General features: G+C 40.6%; 1 protein-coding gene across 10 annotated transcripts in view; it reads right to left on the bottom strand.

Annotated features, from left to right (window-relative positions):
- DMD (dystrophin) overlaps positions 1-15,359 on the bottom strand; it is a 985,465-nt gene that overhangs the window by 172,982 nt on the left and 797,124 nt on the right. For all 10 annotated transcript variants that reach the window (XM_077927390.1, XM_077927397.1, XM_077927392.1 and 7 more), the window contains 3 exons: positions 12,627-12,783; positions 5,806-5,926; positions 4,906-5,174 (listed from right to left, as the gene is read on the bottom strand). In XM_077927390.1, the coding sequence (XP_077783516.1) occupies positions 4,906-5,174; positions 5,806-5,926; positions 12,627-12,783 (547 nt within the window). The remainder of the gene's footprint in view (positions 1-4,905; positions 5,175-5,805; positions 5,927-12,626; positions 12,784-15,359) is intronic.

Raw genomic sequence — 15,359 nt, 5'->3', positions numbered from 1 at the left:
TAAACTTTTCAGAAAATTAGCCCTTTCTTGGTCTTAGCAGAAAAGTGAAAATAACCATACCAGAATTACAAAAAGTGCTGAAGAAAATTATGATAGTCATATAACTGTCCTGTTTAAAATGACAACAACAAATGTGTGAATTGCCTTTAACATGAGTCTCCATGTAATTTGAAACATACCATTAAAATAGCTAAAATAGTTTTTAAAACAGTAGAAAAAAACAACTAAAGATACACTTAAAAACAATTCAAAATGAACACCTAAGGCAGAGATAGGTTGGAAAAGCTTGTTGAAAGAAAATTGTCTTGAACTGTTTCCATAAAGTGCAGATAGTGGATGTCTGTCATATCTTAACAGAGCTGCTGTTCCACAAAAGAAGAGCAGCTCCCTAGCATTTGGATTAACATTTAACTGGTGACTACTCAAATAAAACTTGGGTTCCAATCTCACATCTATTATGGATTAATTACGTTTCACTGTTAACCAGTCTCAGTTCCTGATCTGTAAAATGGACCACTTCATAGAGCTGGTTGCATTGTTTAGACTGCAGTCACTTGCAATTGTACCTAGCTGTATGAAAAATATACAGTGGTGCCTCGCAAGACGAAATTAATCCGTTCCGCGAGTCTCTTCGTCTTGCGAAGCACGGCTATTAGCGGCTTAGCGGCTATTAGCGGCTTAGCGGCTATTAACGGCTTAGCGGCTTTAAGAAAAAGGAAACAAACTCGCAAGAACTCGCATGACGTTTCGTCTTGCGAAGCAAGCCCATAGGGAAATTCGTCTTGCGGAACGACTCAAAAAACGGAAAACCCTTTCGTCTAGCGAGTTTTTCGTCTTGCGAGGCATTCGTCTTGCGGGGCACCACTGTAGCAGTTGTTTTAAATTTGGGCAGAGCAATTCAATAACCCCCTTACGCTGGGTGGAGGTATTTGGATTATTGTTATTTCTGGATGTTTTTAATGTTTGATGTTTTATTATTGTTTTATCTGAGTAGGAAGCTGCCCAGAATGGCTAGGACAACCCAGCCAGATGTTCTCCTTCTCCTTCTTCTTCTTCTTCTTATGGCACAGGAGTCAGTGTGAGTGTTGTTGACAGGATGTTCCAAAATGGGGTGTTCTCAAGGCAGAAGTGGGCATGGGCTGAGCTGGCCCAGGACCCATCTTATTGCTGTTGCACAACAGCATAGAGCTCAACTTCTGTGCCAGCATGGGGCCTGCATGGTGACTGGCCTGTTTCAAGTCATCCGCCTGCCCCCTGCACCTTCTTCCGCAACCGCCATGACCAGCAGGACTACAAGGCCTGATGGCGGGGAGAGTTTAGGATTGGACCCTAAAACTCACCTAGACACTCTTACAGAGTAGATAATGGGCCCATATACAGCAGAAAGACAGACAGACAGAGAGAGAGAACATTTTTAGGTTCTAACGTTTTCCCCCTACTTTCATGAGTTAACCAGTAAGCTTTTTAAAACCTTTTTTGCTCCAGTGCTGAACTTTTGGAACAGATTAGAAAGGAACAGAGAACCTTTATGTGACTATGAGTCAGTTCACCCAGCACGCTAACAAAAGCCTAGTCAAAGATCAGTACCACTAAAAAGCCATATTCTGTTCCTCTATGTCCATTCAAAGCTTGCACTGAAATCAGCAGGGCATGCCCATCTGAAGCAAAAGTTTAGTTTTATGTTATATATGGATAGATAATATTAGCTTTATTCTTGTTTTTAATCCTATCCTAATATTTCAGAAGGAATACTTTGAGTGGCTGTGCTGCTTAGCCCTCTGATTTAAGGGGGCGGTTAAAGCAATTTTTAAGTTGCCGTGCCTTCAAGGGAACTAAATTAAGTTCCAGGCAAGGATTGTGGTTAGAAAGTATATGGCTGATCTACTCAAGTCAGTATACTCTGTGCACCCAACTTTACATGCTATGGCTGCATTAACAATGCTAAAACATATTCCTAAACATATAAATATTCCTAAACATATAAATAAATAAATATTCCTAAACATATAAATATTATAATGATGCTTCATGATAAATTAAAGGAAAAGGGAAAGCTTTTGACTTTCACATTCTCCAGGACCACCTGCCGCCGCCAATATACCTGTGAAATATTTACATTCATAGCTGCCAGCGCTCTAGTACTAGTATATGTATTGCATATTCTGACTAGCAGTGGCTGTCCAGGATCACATGCAACAGTGTTTCACATTGCCTGCTATCTGATGCTTTTAGCATAGCAGGGGGCAGGGGAGATGTCGTCTTCTTTCTCTCCCCCCCCCCCGAAATGCACCACCTCCTCAAGGTCTCAGTAAGACAATGATGATCCTGCTTCAAGCTAGGGGGAACCCTCAAAAGGAGCAGTCTTATGCAACTTGCCTTACGCAAACTGAGCACTACTGTACTTTACTTTGTGGTTTGCATATGTCTGTCTAGGGAGACAGTGGAATGAGCCTCCGGGGGTGAAGTCAAACTATTGCAGTAGCAGCACTGAAGTGACCTGGGCAATGTGTATCGAGATCCTGGGCTGCCTTCTCAGCCTTACTGGTGTAGTCCAAAGGAAAGCAGAGCTTGGCTGCAGGTGTTGCTTGGAAGGAGGCATATGAGGTGCCATCCAGCTGTTTTAGGGACTCCACTCTGGATTTGTGTAGAGTTTAATCCTTAGCCTTTTTTTCTCCTGAAGATATCTCACAAGGCAGCAGAGGTTTAGGATCGGAGTTTTCCTTCTCCTAGATGGGCTACCTTTCCAGGTTGACGAGCCCCACCTGCCCCTTCTACTACAAGGGCAGAAACCACCTTCTTAACCGTTGTATCCACTATTGGTCTTGTCCACTCAATCTGTTGGAGTTTTTCTTCACATGCAGGGGAAGTCTCTAGCTTACCTTCACCTGGTTTAGCTGGCTAGTTGAAGCCTTTTCCCAGGGTGTTGCTGCTGTCACATGCTGATAGCTACTAGGAGCCACAGGGGAGAGCTGAGTGCAGGGTGGGGACTGAAGATGGACAAACTAACCCAGACGAAGCACGATGTGTCCCCCACAAGAGGGACTTCCCCTCCCCTAACACCTCACACACCCCACTACTTTATTAATAGGGTAATAATGTCAACATTATGAAGTAGTATTTAAAACTGTTCAAGAAGTTAGGGAAGAACTTAATAAGATACTTATAAAGAGAAGCAGGACAACTTAAATGAAATTGACTACAAGCTTTGGTGTGAACACATGAAATTAAGTTTGTATTTGGAATGAAATAGTAACCTTCAGTCTCTGTGCCATTTTTCTTACTGCTGACTAAATATATTACTAATACTGCAATTTGATCTTTTTATACTTAATACACATCAGATATGTTTTAACTGACAGCATGACATCTCTTCTTTGTGAATCTTAAAGGATGTAGCTAACTACAGTGTTATTTGTTTTACTATTATGGGCCATATGCATTTGCATTATTTTTTTCTGTAAAACTGCAGAAAGCATGGATGGATATATACCTAAAGCAATATGTTTACTCATATATATTGTTTTAAATGCTCACATTTGGCACTCATGCTGACTATTAAAGACACAAGTACTACGTTATGAGGCACACTTGCACTAATTCTGAAAAAGGAAGCATTCAAAAGCACTAAAATCTTCCTTACATATTTAATATAGCAGTAAAAGAGCATGTGCTACCACAAGCAATCCTTAACACAGAAAGTAGCTTAACGAGCTAATGTGCCTAATCTGGAAAATGCGAGGAATTATGACATCACCAAACAAATGGGCAACCTACTATGGAAAATCAGGATATCTTGCTATGTTAGCCAAACTTGCTAAGAACAACTGTAAATTTTTATTGGCTTAAGCCTCAGTGTAGCTTATAATACATATTTTCCCAGAGAACCAAGCTGATCACAAGGCAACAAAAACATAGTTTTCTCTAAGTATTATTTTATTATTATTTAATAAATGTGTATACTGCTCTATATCTGCAGATGTCAGGGTGGTTCATAGCATAAAAATACAAAATAAAAAACACAAAATAATAACAATAACAAAATCAAAACAAACAAACAAAACCCTGCTCCCTCCCAATGTCACCAAGAATGTCAAATGATCTGAACATGTTCACATTGACTAACAGGTTTTGTCCTGTTCCCTATATCATATTTATTTAGCAGAATTAGGGCAATGTTCAGAGTTTTCTATCTATCTGTTAGCAAGACCAGCCAACACTATTTGCTCTATGCCACAGTACCTCTCTTGACTTTTAATAAGGCTAGTTCAAACATCATGACCTCTATGTGAAGGTTGCAGAAGGATTGTGGAGGTTTCTGCATGACTGCACTCCACTCAGGGAATGTGACATTTGTAAGTGTCTTGCACAACATGTGATGGCCTGATCTGCATATTCTTGGTGACCATAAATCCTGAAGAGAGAATTCTCCATGCAGTTGAGGTGTCACATATGATAAAAGGGTTACAAATAGTATGCCCATCCATGATAGTCTTCATCAAGGGCTATAACGAAGTGGCTTGAAGGTAATCAGTATTTCACACAGATCATGGTGGCTGCCATTTTGAATGTTAACTTATGTGGAGAGAGAAAATGCTCAGTCTGTGAGGAACAAATGGAAGATATTGCAACTTTGAAAAAAAGAGATCTAGACCAGTAATACTTGATTTATGTTTATAAATGTGTTTGGAGTTTTTCAATTTTCAATCTCAGTTCTGAATTTTATGGCATATTATTTTTAATGCTGAATATGTCTGTGACATACTTCTAAAGGGTTTTCATCTTTAACTTTGTTAAACTTTATTTGCAAAATAAAAGTTTCATTTAGCCTCGAGGGGGGAACATACCAGAAGAATGGCAAGCATATCTTACTTTCAACAATGCCAATGAGTGGAAGCATAGTTTTACCTTGAGTTTTTCTAGGTGATCCTGGAGAGAGTCAATCAGCAAATCCCCCACTGGCTGCCAAGAGCCCTTGAGAGCTTCAGCCTGACGTAGTTTCAGGTCCAGCTCATCCATTGCCTCCTGAAGCTCCTGCAGTCTTTCAAGAGCTTCATCTATCTTTTTTTGCCATTCAGTGGACTGTAGATTAAGTTTATCCCATTCTGTTTTGACCTCATCTGCTTGCCTTCGCAAGAGTCGAGTGACATTCTGGGCTCTTTCCTCCAGAGGCAGTTCTAAAAGTGAAGTACAAACAGTTAGATCTTGTATAGACTAACTGTACACAAATGAAAAGAACATTTGAAAGTTATCAGCTATGTTTCATATAAGCACAAATCTGAAAATACCTCTACTATTAATGCCCACTATGCAAACATTGCAAAAGCAGGGCACTGATTCAGCCCAGATCATGACTGCTGCTTTCAAGTAGTCATGTAATCCAGTTTTTCCTGTGCTACTGAAATGGCATATGACTGAACTACTCAGAAACCGCAGTGAGACTGCAGCTGTAAAGTATGAACTGGTTCCAATTTTGAAAACTAGCAAGTTATTTTAGTTTTAAGGTCCCTCACCCTTTTGGAATAATAAGTTGTGTCTCAAGAGATAAGAAATTCTAAAATTGATGTGTAATAAATTGTTCTAAATGCATGGTGAATTTGCACAAAATTGTTTTGCCTCTTGTTGAGCTGCATTCATAAATATGCAAATAGATTACTGAGTGCTTATGTCTTGCTCATCCTCCCCTTTCCCTATCTAAGCTTCCAAATATGTAGGAGATGCCCTGACACTGACAATAATAATTTATGGATCCTTTAGTCATTGCTTATCCCTCTATCAATATGTTATTACAGCTCTACATTCAATTACCTCGAGGCTCCTGGTAGAGCTTTTCCAGTCCCTCCAAAGGTTGTTCTGCTAGGAATAATCTCACTGTTTCAAGTGCACTCGAGATAATAGGTTCTTTAGTTTTCAATTCCCTCTTAAAGGCCTGTAAAATGAAACAATACAAATCTAAACTGGCATGCTAGTTGTTCATTTTGTCAACTTTTTCTACAATGTTTCCTGTATTAATTTCAGCCAAGTTTATGTGCAACAAAAAGGTCAATGACTGAAAGAAACAAGGAAAGGTGAAATAATTTCAGAATTCTTCTTCACAAAATAGACATATTTCCGTTTATGAAATAAAGGCGGGAGAGAAAATCCATAACACTTCAGGGCTGTTTTATATTCCTCAGACCAGTGAACATATACTGTGCTGCAAATGGGAAGGCACACCGATTAAGCTGTTTCCTGTTACACTGAACCCCTTCTGTGACTAATAGCAGACTTCGTAAAACTTTGAAATCTTGCTGGAAGGGACAAGGTTTTAGGTGGTATTACGTTGAACAGTGCTGGCACAGCTAATGCTGCCTGAGAGGCAAAAGATTTCCTAGAATGTAAAATGAAATCCACAGTGATCCATAGCTGTAACTTTGTTGTTGCTGACAACTTTGTCACAAAAAGTAGTTCAATAGTATGACCATGATAACACTTTGCTCTAAGTGGAAAAATTTACCGTATTTTTCGTCCCATAGGACGCTCCGTCCCATAGGACGCACCTAGTTTTTTTTTGGGGGGGGGGGAATAAAGGAAAAAAAATTTCCCTTTATTTCCCCCCCAAAAGCAGGTCGGGGAAACTGAACCAGGTCGAGGAACAGCGGGATGGCGGTGCTGCACCTCCCTGCTGTCCCCCGAGCTTGTGGGGCTGGCCGATGTCTGCCCGGCGCGTGGGGCGCTCTGCTTCAGCGGGCCCCGCCCGCCAGGCGGCAGGCTGCTATCCGCAGCGTGGGGAGCCCTGCGGGGAACTCCTGCAGGGCTCCAACACACTGCGGATGTCTGCCCGGCGTGGGGGTGCTCTGCTTCAGGGCGCCGCTTGCGCCGGGCAGCAGGCTGCTATCCGCAGCATGGGGAGCCCTGCGGGGAACTCCTGCAAGGCTCCCCACGCTGCGGATGTCTGCCTGGCGCGAGGGGCGCTCTGCTTCAGGGCGCCCTGCCCGCCGGGCGGCAGGCTGCTATCCGCAGCGTAGGGAGCCCTGCGGGACCTCCCGCAGGGCTGCCTAGGCTGTGGATGTGTTCCCGAAGCGTCGGGCGCTCTGCTTTCAGCGCGCCCGGCGCTCCAGGAAGCAGGCTGCGATCCGCAGCCTAGACAGCCCTGCGGGAACTCCCGCAAGGCTGCCTAGGCTGCAGATGTCTTCCTGAAGCCTGGAGAGTGAGAGGGGTTGGTGTGCACCAACCCCTCTCGCTCTCCAAGCTTCAGCGAAAGCCTGCATTCGCCCCATAGGACGCACCCAGATTTCCCCTTCATTTTTGGAGGGGGAAAAGTGCGTCCTATATGGCGAAAAATACGGTAGTAGACTTGGGCTACTGTCTAAATAAGAATGCTAACTACTAACTGTTCTGCAGCATATATTGAACACTGATATAGATGTATAATTTACTCAGTAATAAAAGGTGAAGGAAAGTATTCTTCTGTACTGTTTTTAACACTTGATTGGGAGCCGCCCAGAGTTGCTGGGGAAACTCAGCCAGATGGGCGGGGTATAAATAATAATAATAATAATAATAATAATAATAATAATAATTATTATTATTATTATTATTATTATTACCGTCATAGACTCTATGGCAGTGTATAGTGAAACTTAATGGTAGTAAGTCATTTTATGTTCAGTGGATCTTACCCCCAGATACGTGTGCACAAGATTAAGTATTATTGCAAAATCCTACACATATTTTCTCAGAACAAAATTTCATTGTGCTCAGTGTAGATTACTCCTTGGTAAGCATGCATAGGATTGCAACCTTACTTTCTTAGAAGCAGGTTGCTCGAATATTTACCTGCTTCTTGTGCACTCCCTAACTTTTATACAACTTCACAAGCTCATCGAAAAAACCTGGGAGAGAGAGGAAATCCCAGTAGACTTTAGGGATACCAAAATCATCACTCTTTTTTTTAAAAAAAGGTCATAGAACAGACTGCCAAAATTGTCAAGGCATCTCTTTATTAGATGCAGCCAGCAAACCGTCTCCTAACTATATCCGAGGAAACCCTTCCTGAATCCCAGAATGGTTTTTGACCTTCTGTGAGAACAGTGGATATGATTTTCACTGCTCAACAGCTTTAAGAAAAATGCAGAAAGCAAAACCAACCCCTATATATGGCATTTATTGACCTGACTAAGGCCTTCAACACTAAATCGCACTGCCCTGTGGACTGTCTTCTGAAAATCAACTTTACTGTACACTTGCAAAACATGGACTACTTATAAATGCCATCTCGAACTCCTTGAAAGATTCCATCAGCAGTGTCTCCGAAAAAAATTACACATCACTTGGGAAGACAGGCGAACTAATACCAGTGTACTGGAAGAAGCAAAGCTCACCAGTCTCAAAGCAATGATTCTTCAACATCAACTTCATCAGACTAGTCATGTTATGCGGATGCCTGATTATTGTCTTCCAAAGCAACTACTCTATTCCAAACTTAAAAATGGAAAGTGTAACGCTGGTGATCAACAAAAGAAGTTCAAAAACTCTCTCAAGGCAAATCTAAAAAAATGTAGTACAGTCATACCTCGGGTTGAATATGCTTCATGTTCAGCGCGTTCGAGTTGTGCTCCGTGGCAACCCGGAAGTAACGGAGCGTGTTACTTCCGGGTTTCGCCGCTCGCGCATGCACAGACGCTCAAAATGACGTCACCCGCATGCACAGAAGTGGCGAAAAGTGACGCGTGCATCCATATACATGCCATCGCTAGTTACGTTTGCTTCTGGATGTGAACGGGGCTCCGGAACGGATCCCATTCGCATCCCAAGGTACCACTGTATAAACACCGACCACTGGGAAACACTGGCCTGGTATACAAACTCAAGTGAGATAATTATTTTCAAAACTGTAAAGCATGATGTTATGTCCCTTCTCCATGCTTTTATTTGGGGTTCTAATGGAAATGGAGTATGCGAAGCCATTACACAGAAATAGCCTAAGAAGCTGAAGCTGTCAAAAATCTAGTGAGTCTACTTCCCCTTTGCTAAACTGTTCTTGCAGAGAACATATTTTCCTATAATTCATCCTACATGCAGCTGCGACTCTTAAGCCCTTCATCCTTATACTTCATCCTAATACTTTTTGTCCCCAGTCTGGAAATGTAAGGTCAGTTACAGCAAAAGAATGTTAAATCAGTGTCACTAATTTGTCAGCGTTATACTTGGACAGGCCATTCCTGCTGTATTGTTTTTCTATACTAGGATCCTTTTCCAAATTGTATATTAATTCAACTGTAGTGGCTACTATTGATGCCTTTAATTGCCAATGAATGACTTTTTTTAAAAAAAAAGTTTACTAACAGAATTTATAATCATAGCTTCCTGACAATTTCATGCCAAAAGAAAGCTGACTATCATTGATAACAAAATTAGCCCAAATGTATGGCTAATTTACAACCAATGATTTCAGGCTAATTTTATTGAATTCCTGAACTTCTTCCACAGTTTGTGGCGACTGCAGAGGAAATCGAACACACATAATATATGACCTGCCAAAAGAACAAGTAAACTACTTTATTTAAGCCCTTCTATTTGTCATGAACACCTGGGCTATAATGGCATTCTGCCCACTATCTTAATAATGCATACATTGATTTGCTCATCTCAAACCGTCACTAGGATCTTGTAGGGCTCTCAAGGGTGACTTTAAATCTCTTCAACTAGAAAAGAAGACACCTCCAACTAGGAAAGAAGACACATTCAAATGAGTGATGAAGGTAACAAAATAGGAAGCTATGCTTTAATGACAAAAGCATCCTTTCTGTCGGGGATGTATTCTTTTGATACTTTATTTTAGTGGAATTTGAGAAAGTAGTAGTAAAATGGATTTAAATTAACTTTTCTTTTAGTACCTCACTTAAATTTTTTATTTCCCCATCTGAACTATGTTTAGCATTGTCAAATGAAAAGAGAACATTGTTACTTAAGGACATCCCATAATAGACCCAAAACTACAAATTTCACCAAGGAGAAAGAAAACAGTTCTAGGTTTGGGGAGTTTGGGGAACTTGAGGGTCCAGGGCATTGCTGTTGTTTTTGGGTACTGATGAAGCTTCAGGGCTGCATTCTCTCTCTCTCTCTCTCTCTCTCTCTCTCTCACACACACACACATGTTACAAATGCCACATGTTTCCAGTACTACCCTAAGAAAACTGACACTGAGTTGGTTCACATGAGATGTTAACCAACCTATGGCTTACCAAAACTGCACAAACATATAAGCTCCTCAAGAGGAACCAACAGCCAGAGAAGTTGTGGTTAAGCTTCCTTCCTACTAATCACAAGCTGTAGCAAAGAACTTACCCCAACCAGGTTTGGACAACACAGTAAGCCAAACCTTGGCTTAGATCAGGGCAGCATGGTTGAAAAAAGGACTAAGGAGGAGCTTCACTCCACAGTTGTGCCATCTCAATACTTGCTGTGGTGTACAAACCAGACCATTGCAAAACTACTCTGGGAACTTCCCACTTGAAGAAGAGAAGTGCATGAAAGGTATTTTTTCAATAACTGCCATTTCATTATTTTTGGTGTGTATACAAACTGGCTAACCCTCAGTTTGTGGGCTTGCTCCAGTCCCCTCAGGCCAATTTTATGGGGTCCTGAGACCCCACTAATGCTTGTGGCAATGACAAAAAGGTGAAAAAACAGAAACAGAAGCAGCCCAGTGACATGATGAGGATGCAACCTGCTGCCTTCACAGTCATCAAACATTTTTTCACTGCACCCACAGCTTGCATGTGGCCCTTGGAGGGTGAAGAAACTGAAATTGTATTGTAGGGATTGCAAAGGGCGGTCTATTTAAGCATTAACAGATGTGTCAATACGGAAAATTTATAGGGCAATACAAGGTCTCCTCAGTTCAGAATATATACTGGGGTGGGGAAACAGAAAACTACAAATAAAAATCTATCAAAGGGAACCTTAAAGCATGTCTTACTTTCCACCCTTTCCCCCTAAGAGACTTTTGAAGAATAGACAGGATGACCTAAATTTGAGGATTATCTTTTGTTCTTTTTGTTCCACAGGGAACCAAAGTGCCAGTAACTAGATAGGTCTTATATTCTGCTATAAAAGTTCTGCTGCAAGGGGTGTGTATGTGGGGAGCTTTTACAAACAACTGAATGGTGGATAGCTTTGATAATGAAGAAGAAGCATTATTGTGACCACAACATATGGATCCCTGTAGGTGTGACAGAAAACAGAAGCACGTTCAATGCTTTTATAAAGTCAGACATAAGATTTGGTTTCTGAGAGCATGCATTTCTACAGCATTTCTTACTCCCCAAGGCATTATGAACTTAACACTGATATCAAGACTGCAAGGGATCAATGTGGCATGGGGTTTGCAAAGTACTTAATTCAGAGATGTCCTAAAATAATCCCAGAGACTTAAATGGTGCGTCAGTGAGACCAATCTAAAGTAAGTAGATATGGCACATGACTTTGAGCCTTAATGACTGCATGCCCTCAACTTTGAGACAGATTGAGACAGCTTTATAAACATTATCAATCATTATATAGTCATACTGTGACACTAAGGGACACTAGCTAAAAATGTCAAACATTTATAAAAGGAGAGGTTGCACAGAAGAATTAGTTGTCCGCAACCTAATAGTGAAAATGTTACCAGGAAAGTAATTTCTTTGGGGTAGCTGCTTTATTAGTTTCTGTTTTATCTTTCCTTGCTGAGAAAAATTAGAGTTCTGAAGGAGGATAGGATAAAGGAGGATAGGATAAATCTGGATTTCTTTATTACACCCAACCTTTCTAAAGGCAGTATCACACGTTACATTCATCACTTTCAAAAGTAGCCATGAGTATGTTGGGCTTGATTGTAGGGGATTCTGAAGGTCTCCCAGGAACAAACAAGAATATGAAGGGAATTCGCAGGAAACATAACAACATAAGAAGAGCCTAGTGGCCCGTCTGGTCCAGCATCCTGTTCCTACAGTTGTCAACCAGGCAGGACATGAATATGGCAAGCAGGACATGAATATAAGAGCACTCTCCCCTTCTGTGGTCTCCAGTAACTGGTATCCAGAAGGATCAGAGGCTCTTCCTACGTAGGCAGTGCATAGCCATCATGGCTAGTAGCCATTGATAGTCTTCTCCTCCAGACCTATTTGATAGGAAGCAGGAGCTACTGGCCACCTTTGTTGTATGCTTTTTCTATTTCTCTTTTAGAAGAAAACTCTCCCTACAGGTTGAGAAAGATAGGAGCAAGTACAATTGGATACTAAAGGAAACATAAGACAAACAGAGAAATATGTGCCCCCGCCCAGCTATCTGATGCAGACATAACATTGGTGATATCTAAACAGAATGTTAAACTATGGTTTATTGCTATGTGATATAGCCTAGGCTCCTGCACTTTCCCCTTCTTCCTTCCTTCCACGTGGCCAGAAAGTGAAGTTTTTGCTCTTATTTAATTGTAGCTCTTTGATCTATTCAACAAATTTATGGATTGTGGTTTAACACTAGCTATGACTAGGGTTTTTTTAAAGCCAATTTCCAATCATTTTTAATCATTCCTAACCTTCTATTAACCTTCTCCAAACAGACCCTACAATGCACTGCAAAAAACTGATTTTGAATGTCCATACCCGATGGGTGTCATTCTGTTTTTGCACTGTGGGAAGATCTCCACCAATGGGAGCCTGTCGCTTTAACTCATCTTCTTTCAACTGCAGCCATGCCAAAAGTTCCTGAAGAGAAAGGTGTAGTCGTCTCCACTGGTCGGAACTGGCTTCTAGATGAGACCTGGAAAATAAATTAGTGTATTTATAATTTTCAGGAACTGTTCAGACTTATCTTAAGATCACACCGTCTACCACTACTGGAGAGCACGCCCATGCTGCCCAGGCCACAAATTAATACATTATGCTATTACAAACATGCTGGCCTATGCAAATCACTGTATCAGGCTACCAGCAGATAAGGTAGTAGTAGAGACACTACCCATGCTGCTGAGAAGCCAGGTTTCTTCGTCCATCAACTGGCAGCTGCTATCCCACGAGGCTTTATCAGAGGAGGGATAGAAGGAGTGTAGCACTACTCTATCAGCACTGTTGAGAGACCAGCAACTTTTGGCTCCTCCTCTTCTTGAACAGTTTCCTTCTTAGGAAAACATTAGAAGAATGGGCAATCAATAACTAGCATGTAAGCTTGCTACCTTCCACTCCATTTTTCTGTGTCAGGTCTTTCAAGATTGTAAGCCTGATGGCAGTGTCTGTATTTTATTGACGTGTAAAACTCTCAGGAAGCCCATTTCAGCTAACGGGTGGGTTAAAATTCTAACAATAACAACAAGTGGAACATTTATTTGTATAAGATCCTGCACATATAGTACCCACTGCACAATGACATTATCTGTAGAATCCATACTGATTTTGTAATGTATGGATTCCTATGACAAGAGATTAGTTCCAGTGCAGAAATGGAAAGAACAGGGTGTGACAGTGTGGTTTTGACCCCACACTACACAGTGAATTTGAGGATTTTAAGAAAATACTGCTTAGAGGATTACAGATTATAATGACAAAGAATTCCATATTGCATTCCTGGATGTCAATAACAAAATTCTCTTTCATTTTAAATGGTAAGAATTGCATTCAATCTCTTGCCTAAAATTCACTACTATAAACTCTTATTCAAGCCAAAAACCTACATTCAAAAAAATAATAATATAACTGATGTTTCCATCCTTTGAACACTAAGAAGGTTATAAGTGTATCTTTTATTTGAGTTTGCTATTAAAAGTAAAAGGCTGAGCTTTGCAAGCAAAAAGTGCTGAAACAAAATATACTGTATACTAGTATAGTGATTAAATAAGGTGGATTATGCACAATAAATTAGCACATCAAATAGCTCTGAAACAATAGGAAAACTTTAAAAAGCAAGTAACCCATTCAGGGCTGCCAGAATTACAAAATTCAGGTGTTGTAATTTGTATATTATTTATCTCAGATGGAGGTGATCAGTATGATAAGTTTAAATTTGTTGTTGTTGCAAATGACTTCTTCCACTTCTCAACTGCAGGACATGAATTGTTCCCAATTGAAATGAGACTGAGTGCTCCTATTATGAGGAATAAGGATCCAACTCTTTTTTTCTGCCTCCCACTTTCTTGAGAAATAAAGATTTAAGCTTTAGCTGTGTTTCCCACCTACATGTTGTGGCTATACTAAACCCCTCATTATAGTTACTGTTTCTCCAGTGCAAGAATGTTCTTTTATGTTTAATTCAAGAAGACAAAGCAACCATGATAAACCAGGGTTACTATTTTCAAATTCATTAATGTCACTGGTATCAAAATGGCAACAAGTGAACTATAGAAAAGCTCCTTTATTAAAGGCTAACATGCTGTGTTTCTTTTCTTGTACCTCTTTATTTTACTAAGTTCATGGGTTAAAAAAAGGACATGTGAAGAAATATTTCAAAGAGCTATATTCCTTTCCTTATGGCTTGCCTATAGGGAAGATCATTTTCTTCTTACTTCAGCCATCAATATTTTTCAGGTTCACATATTTATTTTTAATGACTAATGTTATGAAGATGGTTTCTGTCATTACACACGCACACAGACTCCTTCAGGGCTACAGCTGCACAAAGCTAATATTTCATATATAACTTTGAAAAGGCTTCTGCCTTTGGCCACCCCTGAATCTCACCTATATACAGAGTACAAACGGGCAAAAAAAGAGTGTCTGAGAAGACTGCCTTGGAGGTGGAGAATTTGTTATAAAACACTGAGATGGTTACTTTAGATGAGAATTTTTCAGCTCTTTGAGCTTTGCTTTTCCAACAGTTCTTTTGTAACATTGCCCTTTATTATGTGTCCCCCTATCCAAGAAGGCAATTTGCGTCTTTCTCCTTTAAGATTTTACAAACTCGATTCTGCATCTCCCATGGGAGGAATGTTCATTGGGCTGGAGTACATGCACACCTGCTTGAGAGAAATTTTCACTGACACCCATGCTACATATTTACAGTAGGTGAGTTTAGGGGTGTTTCCCCCCCTGCAATTTATTGTTAACTAAGTGTTGCTTAGGCATGTAAGCTTTGAGCAGTGTCATCCTCATCTAAATACTGGCCCTTACTATTTTCTCATTTAATCCTGATTTTACCACTGTGCAGAAAAACTGGTAAAATAAGAAAACATCATGGAAAAAGTAAATCTGGCTTAAACGAGGGTTAAAAAAAACCCATATGGGGTGGCAATTTGATGAACATGATGCCATGTGGACACTATGAAAGACTTGCATGCCTGGGCAGCATCTAGACCACAGTAAAGTGCTATGCAGAAGCAGCAGGTGTCAAAGCTTTGCCCATGTCAG

This window comes from Podarcis muralis, chromosome 4, assembly GCF_964188315.1.
Source record: "Podarcis muralis chromosome 4, rPodMur119.hap1.1, whole genome shotgun sequence".
Taxonomy (NCBI): Eukaryota; Metazoa; Chordata; class Lepidosauria; order Squamata; family Lacertidae; genus Podarcis; species Podarcis muralis.
Note: the sequence above shows the minus strand (reverse complement) of the source record. Positions and strands in the feature narration are given on the sequence as shown.